General features: G+C 42.7%; 1 protein-coding gene across 2 annotated transcripts in view; it reads right to left on the bottom strand.

The window, feature by feature from the left end:
• Positions 1-146: 146 nt before the first annotated feature.
• WRN (WRN RecQ like helicase) overlaps positions 147-12,832 on the bottom strand; it is a 74,060-nt gene continuing 61,374 nt past the window's right edge. For both annotated transcript variants that reach the window (XM_048503171.1, XM_048503172.1), the window contains exons 32-36: positions 12,070-12,232; positions 7,137-7,354; positions 5,100-5,192; positions 2,188-2,328; positions 147-899 (exon numbers count right to left, since the gene is read on the bottom strand). In XM_048503171.1, coding sequence (XP_048359128.1) covers positions 783-899; positions 2,188-2,328; positions 5,100-5,192; positions 7,137-7,354; positions 12,070-12,232 — 732 coding nt within the window. In that variant the 3' untranslated portion in view covers positions 147-782. The remainder of the gene's footprint in view (positions 900-2,187; positions 2,329-5,099; positions 5,193-7,136; positions 7,355-12,069; positions 12,233-12,832) is intronic.

Genomic DNA, 12,832 nt, shown 5'->3' on the forward strand with positions numbered 1-12,832 from the left:
TGGAGAAAGAAAGGCTTTTCCAGGGCTGAACCATTCTGGACGGTAATTCTTTCAGAATGTTTTTTAATGTTAAAATTTTTTGAAAGTGACTTATCTGCTTAATCATAAACAAAACATTGATGTTCATAACTGCACCGGACACCAAATTTTCATTGTAAACAACTTTAATTTCTTAAGAAAGTGCCAAAATTCACTGAAATTAAAGAAAAAACATTAACAGTGATAAAAGAAAAGTGATTACAGGTTGCTTATCTACCATAACAGTATGTGGTTGTTCAGTCAAACCTTCCCATTTGACTAACATCTTTAGAAATAATGATTCACATAAATATCATGGGAATTAACCAACTTTATACTACAGGAGTCCTACTAATGCCTGTAGTGTATATGACGAAGACTGGCTGGCTATGTACATTCGTATTGGCAGTGTATTCAGAAAGTTCCCCTGCCATATTTACATGGAAAGGAATAACTTTGCAGCAACAGACAATCTGGCTTAAGCCATCAATTATTTTTCTTCTGCTTTCATTGCTTGGGCTCCCGTTTTGGACAATAAGTCTTCTATATGAACAGGTTAAAGAACGAGGAACGGTCTTTTAAAAAACTTATATCCAGTTATTGCTTTGTGTAAAAAAAAAAAAACAGTTTCCCATCAGTATTCCATTTTTTAAAAATGAAGTATCCATACATTGCAAAACTCATTTTAGTTTGCCTAAAATGAAATAGCCAAAATAATTCCAAAGCCTTCAATCCAGGTTTGAAATACACATATATTTTCAAGTTCAGCCAAAAAGACCTTTGCTTCCCTTAGATTTTTTGGAAGTATTAACATGAGGAACAGTCCCCTGCGAAGCTCCAAACCATTCTGGTAACTTTCTTTTTGAAGGCTGACTTAAGATCTAAAAAAGGAGAAAAAAGAAAAATCACTTTACAAACCATTTTTCATGCGTGCGGTTTGGATTCCTACTAAATTGACTATGACACTTCTAGGCCAACCTTAGCAAAGGCATTTCCAACATAGTTGGCCTCCCTATCCCCTTCTCTTCTCCTCTAATCTCCCTTTCCTTTATTCCCCTCAGAGTTGGTCTTATGGTGCTATTGGGAATTCTGATGAGAATTGTTATGGAATTTATAACCTTGAAATCCTTGCTGTAAATTGTCCTGAATCTATTGTGGGGAAGGGCAGCCTATCAATTAACCAAACAAATAATATGGCTAACAGCAAAGTTTAAAACAAACAATTTTCGTATCAAGTAATGTAATTTGAGTAACTGTCACGAAGTCTGAAACTAAACAGTTTTAGTAACAAAAAATGTAATGAATAACTATCACAATGTCTGAAACAAACGAATGACAGTAATGAATAACTATCACTTTGCCATTCACAATAGAGCAACAGTTGTTGGGCCAATGCAAGGCTCCCCAGTGTGGCACCCATTGCGCCACTGCTTTCCCTGGGGCCTGCCAAGCTTTCCAGAAAGTGAGTGCAGTATTTGTTTTCCACTAGAGGATCTGGAGGACTGGTAAGCACTCCTTAAGTTAATGTCTGGCTCCATTCCCCTTTCGGGTTTTCCTTCTTCCCAAAAGGCATGAGGAGGGAGAGATTCTGTTTGGCTCCACTTTCTGCAACAGCCATGTTGGGTTTGGCTCTGCCTCCTGTGGCCCCCACTTTGGGGTAGGGGGGCACTCAACTCCCCCTCTCAAAATTTCAAAGGTGCCTGCAGGGCCAAAAAGGTTGAGAATCCCTGAGCTGTTTTATAACATTTAGTTTGGCCCTAGAAGGTATTCCAAGTCTTACACTTTACCTGTATACCATCCCGGAAATTGCTTGGCCTCTCCCTGAAGGAGTCCCTATAGCAAGCCACCCTGTGGAGGTTTAACATAAGGCCATCTTTCTAAATTAATTTGCCAACCAACACACACTTCCCCAGAATTTCAAAGAGACATCCGCAATGTCCTCATTCACAATGTCCCTTGGAATGGCACCCAATTCAGAGGCCATTCCAAAGTTCAGCTAATGCCACAAACATTTTTTATTAGAATTTGTGATAAATTACATTAAAAAAACAAGGCAATGAAACTTCTGCAACTATAGCAGCATCTGGTTTGTGAGTCTCACCAATTAACATCTTTTCAAGCATTGATGTTGTCTGATCCTGTGATACGTGATTCACGGCCTACACATACCTGTGACTGGGAATCTGTAAAGAGGTCTTCCTCCTCAGGATTCAGTAAAGGCTGATTCCAGGATGCCAATTTGATAGAGCTCTGACGGCTCTGGACCTCCTGCTTGACATTAGGGAATGTCTCTTCACTGCTGCTCTTTGCCTTTGAAAGGAAAAAAAATGTGAGACATTCTACTTTCAAAAAAACATTTAATCCATGTCATCCAAATTAGGCACGCAAACAAGAAGTGCATGTTCCTGAAATCTAGTCTATACAACGAGAATGTCAACCCAAGACAAGCTGAAAATGAAATCAAAGTAAAATGAAGTTGAAACTGACATACTGGTTATTCTACCCAAATCAGTCAGAAACAGATACTTGTTCAAATAACTTGTAGGTTTGTCACAGTGAACATGTCTGGAGTAGGAAAAGGTTTGTGCTGGCTTCCAGTTTGTTTCCAGGGACAATTCAAAGTGGTAGATTTTACCTATAAAGCACTCAATATTTTGGGCAGCTGAAGGACATATGGATCTATCGGCTTGCTTTGATGATCATCAGAGGCCCTATGAGATGTCCTCCTCTGCTTTCTGACTGGATGGGGACAGCACCGCACCTTTGAAATGCTCCCATGTTTAGAAATGGTTGCTTCACACCAACATTAGTATCACTGATACATCAACAGAAGACGATTTTATCCTCTTGGGTTTTCTGATTTAATTCTATTGGAAGACATGGAACTTCAAGTCTCGCTGTACCTTTGCTGTTGAACCAACTTTTGATGTTGATTTTTTCAATTTAGGTATGTTTTGTGATTTTTATTTACCTTTGTAAACTGCTTTAAACAACAGTAGTGGAAAAGGATAGTGGGCAGTTACTGAAGATTTTTACCTAGGTTGTCACAGCTGCATCCCTTACACAAATCTATTGATCTTGTATATTTTTATCCCATCGTTTCTCCAAGGAGTTTGGGGCTCTCAGTTTTCCCTTCACCATTTAATTGTCACAACAACCTTGGAATTTAGGAAAGTTTCTAATCTTCCATTCTTAGACAAGGCATTAGAGTGGGTAATTGCCTGTTTCAAAATTGTTTCTCTGAATTCATGTCAGTCTGGTTTCTGGTTAGGATTTGGAATAGAGACGGCTTTGGTCACCTTGGTAGATTACATCAACCAATTACTAGACAAGAGGTAGTGTAACCCTGCCAGTTATGCTGCATTTCTTAACCGCCTTTGATATCACTGACCATAGTATTCTACTGAGCTGCTCGCAGCACTGGGACTAAGGGGCACCATGTTATGGTGGTCTGTGGAAGGCCAGTCCTAGAAGGTGGCGCTGGGGGATTCCTGCTCTGCACCATGCCTGTTGGTCTGTGGGGTTTTGCAGGGTTCAGTCTTATTCCCCATGCTATTTAATATCTACATGAAACCACTGGGACAGGTTACCAAGAGTTATGCAGATGATGCCCAGGCACTTCCTTTTCCACCTAATTCTAAGGAAGCTGCTGATGTTCTAAACCAGTGCTTAGAGGAGGTAATGGGCTAATGAGCGTGAACAAACTGAAACTTAATCCTGACAAGGCAGTGGTTCTCTGGGTTAGTAGAAAAGCAGACTGGGGACTTGTGATCTCTTCTGTCTCGCATGGAGTTATGCTTCCCTTGAAAAGCCTGGCTTGCAGTTTGGGAGTGTTGCTCCACATACAGGAGTCATCTTAGAAAATCAGGTAACTGCTGTGTTTTAGGAGTGCTTTCGCTCCGTTTCATCAGGTGCGCAGCTGAGCCTGTTCCTGGATCAGTCTGATCTAGCCACAATGATCCATGCCTTAGATACATCTAGACTGGACTGTTGAAATGCACTCTACTTGGGGCTACTCCTGGACAGTATTCAGAAGCTGCAGCTTATACAGAATGCTGTTGCTAGACTCTTGGTTGGGGCCAATTACAGGGATCATGTGATCCCAAATACTGCAGCAATCACACTAGCTGCCCACCTGTTCCCAAGCCCAATACAAGGTGTTGTTTTTGACCTACATGGCTTGAAGGACTGTCTTCTCCCATATATCTTCATATCACAGGGAGAGGCCCTCTTGACTGTCACATTGACCAAAGAAGCTTTGGTGAATACACAAGAGAGGGCTTTTTCAGTGGCAACCCAAAGGTTATGGCTCCCAAGGGAGGCGCGCCTGGCCACCATTTGAGATCTTAAGAGGCAGCGGAAGACAATTTTATTTATGATGGCATCTGATCAGTGCCTACCAGCAGTTTTAAATTACTGACTTTTCAACAAGTCGTTTAATGTATTCTATTATTTAAATTGTATTTAAATAAATTAAATAAAACAAACTAAGTTGAGTTTCAAGTGTGCATTTGTATTAGGTCTTGGTACAACGATCAATAAATTGATTCTGGATATAAAATCAGAAGCCTTTATTGGGTTGTCAGCAAGGACTCAAACTGCAGGAAGCCAGATCTGGGGAGCCTGATTCCTGCAGACACATTTATTCTCTTTTTCCTGCTCAAATACCCCCTCCCATCTTTCCACAGATTAGTAGAACAATAAGGTATGAAAAGCTTTGTTATGCAGTTCTGAGTGTCTCAAGGCCAAGCGATAGTCTTCTACCTGGAGTCTCCACTTCATCCTCCCCCCTTCCAAAGGCCCAAGGCGAGGTTGCCTACTTGGCTATGTTATCAAACACAGAGACTGAGAACAAAAGGTCCATTAACATATGATAGACAAGTATAGGAAAGGATGTTTCCCCTGACCAGGTGGCCTTGAGGTCTGCAAGATTTGATACCAGGGAAGGCAGGTGCCATGCCTGACAGTTTGGTTCAAGGTCACCCAGGTAGCTTCCGTGGCAGAATAAGGATCTGACTCTAGTTCAACATTCAAATCCACTTCAGTACACTGGTTTCAAGAATAATTTAAGAGATAGTTACCCAAGGTGAAGAATCTGTAGATGAGGTATCTTGCTTTATATTTTCACAGGACTCAGAATTAGGTTTGTGTACTGTTGGCTTGACAGAATCCCCCTGAAAAGGAAAAAAGAAAGATAATTCCATTAATATACTTGCTTGATCTACTTTTTTTCTGCCAAATTGTGACAGTCTTTTCTAGACACTGTATCAGTTATGGAGTCAATGAATAAAAAGGAAAAGAAATCCCCTGCAACGCTGGAACATATGTTTAATCTTCCGCACAAGTATCAGCAGGAATTGAGTTATTCTGAGCTTCCCTCTTATCGGGAGAGGAAGCTCTTAACTGTGAGAGCAGTTAAGCTGATTTTCTGAACACATGAATTGTCGGCTATTAAACGTTTTCACCTTCATACCTTTATACATGGAAACAAAATAAATGAAACCTGTTCTAATATCAAAGCAAAATTATTTTTGTGTGGTCAGCATTACACAGACATCGTTACTACAAGCAGCTGTAGTATGTCCATTAAGATGACAGCTGTATCAGCAAAGTCAGAATTTATGGCCTTTCCATTTCAAGGGAGTTCCCCAGAGCTACCACTAGATGGTGCTGTGAAACAATGCATGTGGAAGGCTTAAAAAAAAAGTACATTTTTATTTTACCCTGCTGCCAAGAAGCTCAGCCGGTATCCATATTCCCTTCCCCTTATATTCTCATAATAATTCCATGAGATAGGTTACGCCAAGAGAACACGCACAGCCCAAGGTGAGCAGGATTATATCTTGGGTCTCCTCAGACAAAGTCCAGTGATCCATTCTGTCCAGTACACTTCACTAGCTCAACATTTAACCTAAAATATATAATTACAAGCAAGGGAATCACAAGGATTTGCAGGGGAGATTACCATATTCCCTCTCCTTTTCCTGCTTCCTTCTCTCTTTTTTATCCATTAGCCAACTTACCTTTATCTCCCTCTCCACCATCTTCAGCTATCCCTCTCCTCTATGCGGGGAAGCCATGGTCCAGTTGTATGGTCCCTGCTGCCAGGCTAAGCACAGTTGCAGGATGGGGAACCCACAAGAAGTTGGGGGGGGGGGGGAAAGGACCTCACTTAGCTAGGGCTGGTCAACTCATCCTACAAAGCAGCCATTTTCTCCCGATAATCTCTGTAGTCTGGAGATCGGTTGTTATTCTAGAACATTCCCGGCACTACCTGGAGGAGGGCAACCCTACACCTAGCCCTGTATCTTCCCGCACTAGTTCCTTTCTCCTTGCTCCTAGCAATTCTGATATCCTCACCCTTCCCCAGTTTCCTTCTTTCCTTCTCACCCACTGATTGTCATACATTTTATCTGCCCCACATCTTCAAGCTGAAATGATCAGACTGAGGCTATCTTACTTTGGTCACATGATGAGGTCAAGACTCACTGGAAAAGACAATAACGCTAGGAAAAGCTGAAGGCAGCAGATTTTTCCATCCACAAATGCCCCAATGTCTCAGGAAGCTGAAAATCACTGCTTGTTCCCCAGAGTTCACTGACACAGACCTGCAGCAACAGACAATGCCCTAAACCTACATTCAGTGCAGCAACCCCGCATGATCTCTGTTCTGACTGTTGAACTGCCATCTGTATTGAGGAGCGAACAGAATGATAACTGGATTGTTGAAGGCTTTCACAGCCAGACTAAACTGGTTGTTGTGGGCTTTCCAGGCTGTGTAGCTGTGGTCTGGCAGCTCTTGTTCCTAACGTTTTGCCTGCATCTGTGGATGGCAGCCACAGATGCAGGAAAAACGTTAGGAACAAGATCTACCAGACCACGACTACGAAGCCTGGAAAGCCCACAACAACCAGCATGATAATTCCTCCTCCACAAAAATATCTTCATGCTTGTTGGCTGTCGTGAAGCAGCTGAAAGTACAGATGGGCCCTCAAGGGGAACACTGGAAAACTGCTGAGGGAAGAATTACACGAATCACCAACACAAACTCCTTTGCTCCTTTCTTGCAGAACTAGTTTTGACAAGCTCTCTCTTTCTGTGTGTGCTGCTTTACAAACCTTGGCTTCAATCCACACAATCTTCTCTTCGTTCTTCTGTGTGGATCCCATCGTTGACTGCAGCCATTCTGATTCCTGGGGTAGCCTTTGTGTCTCTTTCTGGGAAATCAGTGACTGACTCCCGTGCCCTTTCTCCAGAAGCGCAATAGTCATCCTTATAAGATACAGTTCAATCTTTGCAGGTACTAATGCTCTAATGTCTTTCATTCTTGTTATATCTTAGGAGGGAAAAAAAGATTACTCAAGAGGATTCATAGCTTTGACGCCGCTGCACTCACTTTCAGATTCATAGCTAAGAAAAGTTTGCTTTGATAAGTGGAACAAGCTGGTTATTTATCACCCAGTATATTCCATTCACTGAAGATTAAATATAGCAGCTCTTCAATGGTCTGCGGAAAATCAAACTATAAAATAAAGTTGCAGGTAGCAGCTTTGGTCCTAAACAAAATCCAGAAACTGCAATATATATTTTGTTAGGCTCCACCAAAATGACAAAACAATGGCCAACATTTCAAGTTCACCACAATTCTTCATCAGTTTGGAGGCCACAAAAACAGAAAGGGGGGGCGGGAGCAAATGCCTTCATGTCATGAACTGAAGAAGGAGAGTTGGTTTTTAAACCCCACATTTCTGTACCTCTAAGGCAGTGGTGGCGAACCTTTGGCACTCCAGATGTTATGGACTACAATTCCCATCAGCCCCTGCCAGCATGGCCAATTGGCCATGCTGGAAGAGGCTGATGGGAATTGTAGTCCATAACATCTGGAGTGCCAAAGGTTCGCCACCACGGCTCTAAGGGGTCTCAAAGCAGTTTACAATCACCTTCCCTTTCCCTCCACACAACAGACACCTAGTGAGGCAGGTGGAGATGAGAGAGTTCAGAGGGAACTGTGACTAGCCCAAGGTCTCCCAGCAAGCTTCATGTGAAGGAGTGAAAAAACAAACCTGGTTCTCCAGATTAGAATCTGCTGCTCTTAATCACTACAACACACTGGCTCTCAAGACCTTGACAGCTTCTATAAAATGTAACAGGCTTATGGGTTTAAAATGGCACTGGCACAAAGTTGCACTTAGGACATTCTAGGACAGGGGTGGCCAACCTATGGCACTCCAGATGTTCATGGACTACAATTCCCATCAGCCCCTGCCAGCATGGCCAATTGGCCATAGGTTGGCCACCCCTGTTCTAGGAGGAGTAAAAAAATCGAGTCTCTCAATTGGAAATTTTAAAAAACACAGTAAGCTCAAATGTCTCTTAAACACCAACTGCGATACACAGATCCTGGAAAAGCTGACAGCAGAGGGTGTATTAAAAATGATGGAGAAACAAATTAGTTGGGGCAATGAAGGATATAAAGAAGACAAGGTCTCAAGATCATGGCTTGAAGCATCTCCCTCCCCATTTCAATGTATTGGAGCATCCAACCTGATGAAGAGTTCTGCAGAACTTGAAAGCTTTCACACTATTCATTGTCATTTTGGCAGGCCCTAATGGAAGATATTATGCTGCTTTTGTTCTTGTCCTGATAAATAAATTATTATGGAAGAATGGAGCTTTGGAAACCATCGCAGCACACGTCAATTGCAGTGCTCCAAAACTGGAACCTTATCAATGCAGATTAACCCGACACCCAAGTTCTGACCTCACTTGCACTCCATAAATGCTGATGAAATCCAAAAAAGATCAGTTTCTGACTTGAGCACTACCTGCCAAAACTGCTGCCCTTCCACCCCCCACCCACCCCCCAGCCTTTCAAGGGCAGTGGGAAAGTACTCAGAGATTGGCAGCAACATCTAGATTTGGCATCAGGCAATACAAACTAAACTACAAAGAAACCAAGTTTCTTGAACAATTCACAAAGAATAGCTTCTTTCTCTTTCCTCTAACCCACCCACCCACTGAAACTAAAATCTGGGGAAATTACATTATCACATTTTTAGGCTGCCCTAAGGAGTTTGCAGTTGCATTTCATCCTCAAAACACCGCTGCATGCGAGAAGTGACGCAGGTTAGCCTGAGGAGAGCCAAGTTGTTCAGGGCTACTCAGCTGGTTCAAAGCTGAGCAAGAATTTTGCACAGGGATTCTAGCATCATGGCCATCCCCATCCTTTCCAGATCAAACGAATCAGACCAAAAGTGACATCAAACTATTTCCTGCTGCTTTCGGGGCCCAACCCATTTTCAACAGGGGGAACAAGAGTACAAGCTCACTACAGGTAGGTTATGCTGCAGTTCACACATTCTTCAAACCTTCTCACATAAAGCTATTTCTACTGAGTTAAGGCCTGTTGTCTTTCCCAGTCAGTATTGTCTATTCTGATCGGCAGCAGATCTGCAGCATCTCTAGTAAACGTCTTTCACATCACCTGCTATCTGATGTCACTATTTAACTGGAGAGACTGGGGAATGATTCTGGGATCGCATGAATGCAAAGCAAAGGCTCCACCGCTGAGCCATGCCCCTTTCCCTTTCTTGCCGTGAGAGACAGTATAGTGCAGTGGTTAAGAGCAGGCAGACTCTAATCTGGAGATCTGGATTTGATTTCCACTCTTCCACATGAGCGGCAGACTCTTATCTGCTATACCAGATTTGTTTCCCTGCTCCTACATTCCTGCCGGGTGACCCTGGGCTAGTCACAGTTCGGTCAGAACTCTCTCAGCCCCATCTACCTCACAAGGTGTCTGTAGTGGGGAGAGGAAGGGAAAAGGAGTTTGTAAGCCCCTTTCAGTCTTCTTACAGGAGAGAAAGGGAGGTATAAATCCAAACTCTTCTCTTTTTTTCCTAAGTCTTCACACACAACTCTCTTAGCCTCACCTACCTCACCAGGTGTCTGTTGTGGGAAGGGGAAGAGAAGTAGTTTGTAAGCCACTTTGAGACTCCTTACAGTAGAGAAAAGAGGGGTATAAAACCAACTTTTCTTTTTATTCTGAAAAGGGGTGCCAACTCCATAGACAGCATACAACTGTCAAACCTTATGGACCACTCAGAGACTCATGCTGGCCACATCTTCAAATAATGACAGCACATCCAAATCCCCTAAATTCAGTCCAGGACCTAATTGACATTTGGTTCTCCAGATGCATGTAAAACTTCATCCTGTCTTAGGGAAGAGAGATCCAGAAGGCACTGGAAATTCAGTCATTTTGTTGTTGAAGTTAAGTCATTTTTCCAGATGGAATAATGCTACAGTTCTGCATTATTCATGGAGACAGATATATTGTGAGCCTATGGCTAGATCACAGCCAGTCTCTCCTGAACTAAGCAGCATCATATGTATTTGGGTGCGAGAAACAGAAAATGCCATACACAAGGGGAAGAAGAATTCCCATCTTGCTTGGTTCCAACTACTTGAAACTAAGCTGATTTAGAGGAAACACTAAAATGGACGTTTGTCTATCAATGGTTACCGTACTTATTGAAGTACATACAAGTACTTATTGAAGTACTGACAAACTTCCATCAACCCCTGAAAGAGGCTTTCAAGATATGTGAGAAGCAGCGGCGGTTTGCCACTGCCTTCAAATATTTGATGAATTAGATCATTAGTCCAACCAACCCAGTACTGTTCCCCCAGACCTGGAGTCTGCAACCTGCAGCTCTCCAGATGTTTATGAACTACAATTCCCATCAGCCTCTGGCAGGGACTGATAGGATTTGTCGTCCAGGAACATCTGGAGAGCCGCAGGTTGCAGACCCCTGCCCCAGACTAAATGTGGCTTTCTGATTACTAGGGCAAAGGTATCTCCCAGCCCTGCTGTTTATTTTAAGTGGAGGGACCAAGACTGAAGCAGGAACCTCATACATATAAAGCAGATGCTCTGCCACAGAGCTCCAACTCAGACCGCAACAAATTCTGAACACTTTAGTCCAGAAGTAGGCAGCCAAGTCTGAAGGTTTTATACATAGACCGTCTGTTTCTAATTTTGAGAGAAAGGCTTTGCATACAACAACGGTGGCTTATTATAAAGGTGTGCCCAGCAAGCAGATATTCTCTGCATCTCTTTGTCCTGTAAGAGCCTCTTTCCAAGGATACTGAAAATTCCTTATTTCAGTAATCCACATTCCAACAACTTCATTCTACTAGAAACATGTAAAGAGGAATGACCCATCTGCTCTGTTAATATATATTTTATTCTGCTGGTCTGTAACTGGTCCCCTTCCAGGGGGTTTGGGTTTGGGCTTTTTTACGGGTTGCCATCCAACATTAGATTTAGTTAGTTGTGTTGCCTCTATTTTTTAAATTACTTCTTTTAATTGTTTTTATGACTTTTAAGTGTTTTATCTGTACACCGCCTAGAGCAGTGGTGGCGAACCTATGGAACGGGTGCAAGAGGTGGCACTCAGAGCCCTCTCTGTGGGCACAGAGTTCGTCATGTGGGGGCGGAAAATCTAGGCTGGCCTGGGCTGCTGGGCACGACGTGTCGGTAACCCTGTTAAGTGCTGTTAAACCCCATTGATTTGCATGGGAAGAACTAAAGTGCAATCCTTTACCTGGGAGTAAGCTTGGTTGCTGGCAATGGGGCTTGCTTCTAAACCCTCCTAAGGTCGTGATTCAAAGTGTTGCATGGTTGCTTCAAAGCAAAGCCACCGACTACCACCAAGCTTACTCCCAAGTAATGCATGCCTTGGAGTCAACCGTTTTTTTCTAAACTAAAACCTCAGTATTCAGGTTAAATTGCTGTGTTGGCACTTTGCGATAAATAAGTGGGTTTTGGGTTGCAGTTTGGGCACTCGGTCTCGAAAAGGTTCACCATCACTGGCCTAGAGCCCTTCAGGGGTGGTCGGTACAATGAATGAATGAATGAATGAATGAATGAATGAATGAATGAATGAATGAATGAATGAATGAATGAATGAATGAATGAATGAATGAATGAATGAATGAATGAATGAATGAATGAATGAATGAATGAATGAATGAATGATGTCTCACCTGAATTGATGGGAGGACTTTGGATGACTTTCGTGATCAGCTCTCGTATTTCAGGAGTCAGACCTGCACGTTCTAAATTTACTGGGTAGCCAGCTTTCAGAGCTTGGGATAAATGAGTGCCAACCACCGTAAGAGGCAAAGACCGCTGCTCACTTATATTTCTCTAAGAAATCAAGATGAAAAGATATCAGAAAAAGTTCAATCTGTGCCACTGACAAACATGGACTCTGCAGTTAAATATACATCCTCAGAAACAGAAACAACCTCAAAATTGCATGGTGCATTACTCTATTAGGAGTACAAATAGGATTGCCAACTCTGGATTGGGAAATTACTGGAGATTTGGAGCTAGAACCAGAGGATAGAATCATAGAGTTGGAAGAGTCCACAAGGGCCATCAAGTCCAACCCCCTGCCATGCAGGAAGACACGGTCAGAGAACTCCTGACATATGGCCATCCAGTCTCTGTCTAAAAACCTTCAAAGAAGGAGACTCCACCACCTTCCGAGGATGTGTTCCACTGTCCAACAGCCCTTACCATCTGGAAGTTCTTCCTAATGTTTAGATCTAATCTCTTTTCCTGTACTTTGAATCCATTACTCCCTGTCCTAGTCTCCGGAGCAACAGCAAACAAGCTTGCTCCATCTTCAACATGACATCCCTTCAAATGTTTAAGCGTGGCTATCATGTCACCCCTTAACCTTCTGTTCTCCAGACCAAACATACAAAGGGATATATAATGCCATAGAGTTCACCCTCCAGG

The sequence above is a fragment of the Sphaerodactylus townsendi genome, linkage group LG07 (genome assembly GCF_021028975.2).
Source record: "Sphaerodactylus townsendi isolate TG3544 linkage group LG07, MPM_Stown_v2.3, whole genome shotgun sequence".
NCBI classification, from domain to species: domain Eukaryota; kingdom Metazoa; phylum Chordata; class Lepidosauria; order Squamata; family Sphaerodactylidae; genus Sphaerodactylus; species Sphaerodactylus townsendi.